Source organism: Stenella coeruleoalba (genome assembly GCF_951394435.1).
Source record: "Stenella coeruleoalba genome assembly, chromosome: 3".
In the NCBI taxonomy this organism is placed as follows: domain Eukaryota; kingdom Metazoa; phylum Chordata; class Mammalia; order Artiodactyla; family Delphinidae; genus Stenella; species Stenella coeruleoalba.
In genome coordinates this window covers 45305304-45313301 of record NC_137148.1, presented here as the reverse complement: position 1 = coordinate 45313301, position 7998 = coordinate 45305304, and the positions used below count along the sequence as shown (strand labels likewise).

General features: G+C 40.7%; 1 protein-coding gene across 1 annotated transcript; it reads right to left on the bottom strand.

Moving 5' to 3' along the window:
- Positions 1 to 2979: 2979 nt before the first annotated feature.
- Positions 2980 to 3453, bottom strand: GAPT (GRB2 binding adaptor protein, transmembrane; the record flags this gene model as incomplete). The annotated part of the gene is made up of 1 exon (XM_079916303.1): positions 2980 to 3453. The coding sequence occupies one exon, from the start codon at positions 3451 to 3453 to the stop codon at positions 2980 to 2982; it is 474 nt and encodes a 157-aa protein (XP_079772429.1).
- Between the last annotated feature and the right edge of the window lie 4545 nt (positions 3454 to 7998).

The window sequence follows — 7998 nt, the reverse complement described above, 5'->3', positions numbered from 1 at the left end:
CCCAATAAGAGGGTAGAGTAATATACTCCAACCCACTATTGATCTCACAGCAAATGGGCCCTTGCTTAGCTCACTGAGAAACCTTGCTTTACCTCCTCCCGATGAATGCTCAGACCAGACTGGTAAGGCGGCTCCTCCAGTGCCCACCTGTGGCTACTCACCTCCACAGGAGTCTCGTGATCCCTTTAGATAATACCACTTCAGCTGTTCTGGATTAAACCCCCCTCTTCGTTCCAGCCTGATTCCCACCATCCTACCAAGACACAGATACTCTCTGGTGGTGTTTCTGGCAGGTAATTTTCAGTTCCTATGATTGAGTACTAGGTAGGCATGGGTATAGATTACTCTAGCAAAAAACTTACTGTTTGGGACTTCAAAATGACCATGTGGTCCGGGACCAACATAAATGCTTGAGATCAACATAAATCCTTTTCTCCTCTAGAAAGTGAATAAGAGCCATTTCAAACCTTGCCAGGCTTTATGGACTTTCATTAATGAGTAGTAAGGTACTGAACATTCTTTACTGTCTTGAGCACTTCCATCTTGACCCTTTCCAGTTATTTCTCAACCTGGTAGCTCTTCTAAAAATGTAATGTTGTCACTCCTCTGCTTAAAATCAGTTTTTAGATTCCACTTGCACCCACGTCAGAGTCCAAGCCACCTACCAAGACCTACGAGAAGCTGCGCTGTGTCTACTCTTCCCCCCTTTGCCAACACATCAGGTGTCACTTCAGCCCTCCCTCACCAAGCTCCAGCCACCATGGCTTTCTTTAAGTTCCCAGAGCACCATACATTCTTTCATGCCTCAGATCCTTTCCATATGCTGGTTCCTTTCTTGCCCATCACCACATTTACATAACCCCTTTCACCCTCAGGTCTCAGCTTAAGCGTGCCTTTAGAGAGGCCTCCTTCGGCCATCTTATTAAAATTCAAATCCTCTTCCCTACTGAACGAATGCCATTGTTCTCAAAAACAGAAAGCTTTCGGGCTTCCCTGGTGGCGCAGTGGTTGAGAGTCCGCCTGCCGATGCGGGGGACACGGGTTCGTTCCCCGGTCCGGGAGGATCCCGCATGCCGCGGAGCGGCTGGGCCCGTGAGCCATGGCCGCTGAGCCTGAGCATCCAGAGCCTGTGCTCCGCAATGGGAGAGGCCACGGCAGTGAGAGGCCCGTGTACCGCAAAAAAAAAAAAAAAAAACAGAAAGCTTTTTTTTCTTCACAGCACCTACTATACCATTTTTAGTTGTATCACTCAGGGTCCACTTGGGGAAATGGAAACCATACCAGTTTGTCTGAAAAGGGAGGACCAAATATAAAGCATCAATTTAAAAAAAGTACTGGCAGACTGAAAAGACAAAAAGAGGACACTGAGGCACCAGAGAGATAGGAAATGCAGGAAATAGCCACCAGACCTAAGGCTGGGGATCATCAGAAACTAGGAGGAGGTGTCCTGCAGGGCTGGGACCCAGAGCTCAAGGTTCCGTTTGCTCCCTGCCGGTCCCTCAGGAGCTTGGAGGAGGGCCTGAGGGGCTGGTTCTGAGATACCAAGGAAAGGGTGCTGCTTGGCTGGTGCCGGCAACTCTGACAAGGTGCAAAGAAGCTGGTTCTGGGAGTGCTGGGAGAATTAGAAACTGCGAACAACCAGTGATGCTGGAGTAAGTTAAATGACAACAGTACCTTCTCAGAACAGCAAGGAGAACGAGAACGAGCAAGGCCCCTTTTCCTTCCTGTTTGTTGCCTACCATTCTTCCTCACTGCCTGCTATTGACAGATCCTAACGTGGATACACCTGGCAAAGGAAAAAGGTATTGATAGTTTGCAGAGTTCCAGCCTGAGCAATTTAGAGCAGCATATCCAAGGGTGGGTTTGGAGACAGCTTAATAAATAGCATAGTATTTGTTTTTTGTCTTTTCTTTCGTACTAGACAGAACATGTTCAGGACCCATGTCTTTCTTTTCACTATTTTACCCCGTCCATTTGTACAGCACAGTAACAAGTAAATAGAAGGTACTCAATAAATATTCCTTGGATGGATGAATTTATTAGATTGTTTTCAAAAGGACTTAGTAAAATATACAGTTCAATTCTTGTCAATTGAATAATATTGAGTGCCTCACATGGTGGTCTAAGTATTGGAGCTAAAATATGAATATGAGACAGTTCCTGACTATTTAGTAGGGAATTTAAGACATCGTCATATGACACTAAATAATAAAATGCCATTGCAAACATTCATATGTTTAAACGCCCAAAGAATTGAATAGGCAGCCAAATCTATAGGAGATCAGGAAAAGAAAAAAGGCAAATGTAGGTTTGGAATGATTCAAGAGACTTGTGGAAGAAGTTATGATCTGAGGCAGGCTTAGGAGGGAGTGGACAAGCAAAGCTGTGGAGGAGGGATGGGTTCGGCAGGTTTTCAGATGATTCTGATGAAAACGAAGTGAGAGATTAGTAGAAGTCACTGGAAAAGTGAATTTGAACCAGCTGTGTAAAATCATGAATTCTGGAGGTAGAATTATGAGTAGTATGTCTTTTACAAAGAGGCGACATTAAGAGGTTATATGCAAAGGAGTGATGTGGCCGTTGGGAATATTTTCTGCAGATGAATCGGGCAACATCATGGGGATAGATGCTGCATCACTGATTATGCAGAAACTAGAGCCAGAAAGACTAGTTAGCAGACTGGGACAACAATCCTGGGCCAGAAAAGACGGTGGAGATAGAAAAAGAAGAAAAATATAACAAGTAATGTTCAGAAGGAAGAATCAGTAAGACATAATGCAGAATTAATCCAGGGCAAGGAGGGTGGAGAGGATAGCTAGAGTTAATCCACAGTGATACATGCAGAGAGGATTCGGAAGGGTGGAGATAAAACAGAGATCATTAAGTTTGAACAGAAGAACTTGATTAATAATGTTATCAGTACAATAAAAGTTCCAGAAAATATTTATCCTCCAATAACTAAACCCACATTTTGAAAAGTTAATAAGAATCCGGAAGAACATATATGTCTTCATCTTGAGGTTCTTCAGAAGTACCAGGCTTCTGGCGGGTATAATAGTCACATGGTGTCTCATTTCCATAGATGTGTTCCTTGAAATTGGTCTGCCAAGTGTTTTCATATACTCCCTTGTCTGTTTCTTCTTTAGCTTGGGGAGGACACGCTTCCACATTTTCATAGTTGCCATGTGTGTTAGTGTCCTTCCCAGCAGAGCTGTGGTCTTCGGTTTGAACTGAGATTTTATGCCTTGGGCCGATAACCTGGGAGCTCAAGGAGACTCTTTTACTTTGGTCTTTTCTCTTTTTTCTCCTTTGCAAAAACTTTGGTAAGGTAAGTTGCCTTGTATTATGCTGTTTCCAGTGCCAAACACACCCAATTCCACAGATCACCAACAGTAAAAGAAGGGAAATTCCTATGGAAACGGCCACTGAAGTATTTCCACAGCTTTTCAGCATTTCTGCACAGTATTGTTTCGTAGTATGGTGTAGCCCTTAATGAATTCACAGGTACAGTCCACTGTAATTCTTTGTAGGATATGGTCTGAAAGTAATTTTGGAAGTTCTTTTAGGCATTTCTGTTTCAGATATGAAAGAACATCATGGCAAAGTCCTGGTGTACACAGAGGAGAGGTGAGTAAACTTGATTTTGGAAGCTGGCTCTTGTTGTAGCTGATGATTATACAACTGTTGTTGTATAATTGCACCGTGTCGGGGGGATTTCATTCAACTCTGCTTCCTTTTCTATCAATGAATCACAAAATGAAACACAAATGAGTGGAAACTAATAGCAGAGCAGAAAACTCAAGGAAGGGAAGGTTGAACGATCTACCATCCACGTGCCTGCTGTAAATCAGAAACATTTAAATGCGTATTTAGTACATAGCATAGTCGAAAATCTGCCAATTTCTACCACTACATTAAGCACCAGCATTTAGTGAGCTCTTCCTTCAGGGTAGAATACAGTACCAGCTGTTGCATTTAGTGATTTTTTGTTTTAATATAAAATACAGTACGAGCTGTTGTGTGTGTGTGTGTGTGTGTGTGTGGTGGGGGGAGAGTTAAAAGAACCTGTCTCTGCTGAAGCCTGAGTGGTTTTATCACTTAGATTTCAACATGGTTTTTGACCATAAGGCTAATAATTTTCAAGAGAAAGATAATGCTTCAAACACAATAGGAGCAAAGAGATAAGAGTATAGATGTGCAATCATTTCCATTACCCATCACCTCCTCTGTGAAACCTTGCCTGTCCCTCTTTGTAATGATCTGGGAACATGTCTTTTCCTTAATCACACATTCCTCTGTATCCCCATATTAATGAGTCAGTTCTCTATTATAGTATGGCAATCTAAATTACAGGAAATTGTTTGTTTTCCTATCTGGTTAAACGGTGGACAAGGGATCAGGTCTTTTCCTCTGAATACTCCTAGAGAAAAGCGTAACACCTAGTACAAAAAAGACAGTCAATATTTATTGAATAAATGATTAAATAAACATAGGACTCCAAATCTAAGCATCTAATTGTTTAAGTTCACAGTTTAAAACTCGAGACATGTCTTCTAAAAGGTACAGTGTATACTTAAAAAAAGAAAAGAGCTCTTTGATGTAACACAAAATACCTAAAACCAAAATATTTAAAACAAAATTTGAAAGACTTCCTCTCACTAGTCTTCTCACAACTTCCAGCAAATAACTTCCGTTTAATTAAGATAATTTTAGAGTGCTACCTGTTGATGCTTTAAAAAGGCAAAGAGGAGAGAAAAATGGAAGTGTTCAACTCGGCTGAGTGTTCTATTATGATTTTATCAACAAAATATTATTACTGTATGTTTTTAGCCTAGTCAAAGAAATACTTATATCCAATATTGTTTTCATTATTGTTTTCTTCCAGTTTTATTGAGATATAATTGATATATACCACTGTATCAGTTTACGGTGTACAACATGATGATTTGATATATGTGTGTATTGTGAATTGATCAAAACACTAAAGTTAGTTAATATGCATCAGCTCAGTTACAATTTTTTTTCTTGTAATGAGAACTTTACGAGCTACTCTCTTAGCAACTTTCAAATAAATAACACAGTATTGTTAACTATAGTCATCCAATTTCATAGTGCTTATGAGATGATTGTCATGATCCACTGAATGTCATCATCAATAATATTTAGTTATTTGGGGTCAGCTTCTAAACACTTTTACATGGATTATCTCATTTAATCCTACCATGCACAGCTGTCATGTTAAATAGATACTACTGTTATGCCCATTTTATATGTGAGAAAAGAGAGGATTAAAAAAGTTAAGTAACTTCTTTAATGACTAAGAAGTGATTAAATCTGGATTCAAGTAAAAATTTCCCCCAAATATTATTCCTACCCACATTTCTATGAATGTCTATCAAGCACATCCATTGCTAAATTTTTATAGATGATTAGCTCTGAGGTTCTTGAGTGTTCGGAATCGTATCTTATTCATCTTTATATTACCAGCAGCAGTACTAGACACAGAATAGCTAGCTTGCTAAGTATGTGTTACTGAAGGGAGCAACCTGCATTAGGATAAAAATAGTCATGATAAACAGGAAAAAGGAAACCCCATGAAATTGTGCCCTGCTCTCAGTAGGAACTCATGTACAACAGTGAACTTTTCTAAATTTGTTCAAGGTTAGAATACATCAATGTGCAAATTTTCAATTGGCATTTCACATAAAATATGAAATTAAATAGGAGATGCAGTTAACTCATAACATTTATTTGATAAAACTATAGGGACAGACACCCCAGACTGCAACATCTTTTACTCTCTTTGGAACTTTTGTAGGTTCCCTCCTTTAAAAGGCCAGACACAGTGCTTGTATTCAAAGGCAAAGGTTTGGAAAGTGACTTTAACCATTCGGAGCCCACTTCCTTTTTTTGCAGCAGTTGAGAATTGACCATATGTAAGATATTTCATGGTATAAATGATTACTCATTTAAGTAAATATTTGCCAGCATATTTGAACTAAATTTCACATATTGATTGAAATTAATCAGCTTTTTAAAAGCTGCCGGGATTGCAACAGCAGTGAGGAAGGCTAACTATTGTCCTCTGAGGATAAGGTAAGAAATTGCTCTCTGGATTTTCGAGAGGAGAATTTATTTTTAACCATCTATGTTCTTCTATGTAGACATTCCAGTACATTCCCAATATTTTTTTTTTTTTTTTGGCGGTACGCGGGCCTCTCACTGTTGTGGCCTCTCCCGTTGCGGAGCACAGGCTCCGGATGCGCAGGCTCAGCGGCCATGGCTCACGGGCCCAGCCACTCCGCGGTATGTGGGATCTTCCCGGACGGGGGCACGAACCCCCATCCCCTGCATCAGCAGGCGGACTCTCAACCACTGCGCCACCAGAGAAGCCCTACATTCCCAATATTAAAGCTGTTTGTCAAAGTAGTGTTCTCTGAGATAAAGACAAGGAGATATTTTACAGGAAAATAAATGCATCTGTCCTCTTTCTTCAAAATAACAATAGGAAAACCCCTGCAAGACATGAATAAAGACCTACTAGAATGGGATACATATGTTAAACAAGAGTCCTTCAAATATAACTTATAGGTTTCACTTTGCCCAATTTGAAAGAAGACTGCTTCTGTTTTGGAAGACAATTCCAACAGGTTACCTAACAATTATTTGTCTTAAGACCACAAATTGTTGACAAACTTCTGAAATTTTCAGTCAGATACTGCCCTTCTGTTTGAAACCAAGGCAACAACAAAGCATACTCTTATCCTTGTGAGGCTCTGTACTAGTAAAGAAACATTAACCTCACTCTCAATTTGTAGAGTGGTTTTTCAACGTATGGCCACCTAATTCTACAAACTGTGTTTGATAAGATAAAAAGCCATTGATTATTTAAAATGAACTAGATTTTATAGTTTTCATTTCACACAAACACCTTAAAGCAGGTCTTACTTACCTTGAGATTGGTATGCAGAGCTTTCTTTTGTTCTTTTGGTTATGTTTTAAACCCGCTTTTGTTTAGAACTTGTTCCTCTTTTTCACATAGGTCGGTTACTTCCTTCTTTACTCCCTCCTTTCAGATCATTTCATACTTGCAAAGTTTCCTGGCTCTAGAGGAAGTTCTCATCAAATGCACAAGAATTAAGATAAATTGCACGAGTTTGTGAGTAAGGAAGTCCAGCCCTTCATCTTTACCCAGTAATAATTTTCCAACTATATCAGAAAATGATGCCTAAAGCCTAGGTGGTGTTTTTATTTGAGCAATATTTGCAGTCTCCACTTTATTTTTGTTTCTTCTAAACATCAGAAATTTATTCTCTCACATTATGGAGGCCAGAAGTCCAAAATCAAGGGGTGGGCAGGGGCGGTACTTCTGGACACCCCAGGGGAGAATCCATCCAGGCCTCTCTCCCAGCTTCTGGTGCTTCCTGGCGATCCCCGGTGTTCCTCATCTTGTAGACACATCACCCCCATCTCTGCTCCATTGTCTCATGGCTTCTCCTCTTGTCTTTTCCTCTATGTATCTCTTATAAGGTCACTGTCATTGGATGTAGGACCACCCAGATAATCCAGGATGATCATTTCACAGACTCTTCATTTAATTACACCTGCAAAGACCCTACTTCCAAATAAGGTCCTGTTCACAGCTTCCAGGAATTAGGATTTGGATGGCTCTTTTAGGGGCTTGGTGGGGGGGGGGGGTCACCATTCAACCTACTACAATACCTAAAAGAGTGTGCATTTTACCTTTTAATTTTTATAACTTTTTTTTTTTGCGGTACGCGGGTCTCTCACTGTTGTGGCCTCTCCCGTTGCTGAGCACAGGCTCCAGATGAGCAGGCTTAGCGGCCATGGCTCACGGGCCCAGCCGCGCCGTGGCACATGGGATCTTCCCGGACCGGGGCACGAACCCGTGTCCCTCCCCATCAGCAGGTGGACTCTCAACCACTGTGCCACCAGGGAAGCCCAAATTTTTATAACTTTTAAAAGTTTAATTCTGTG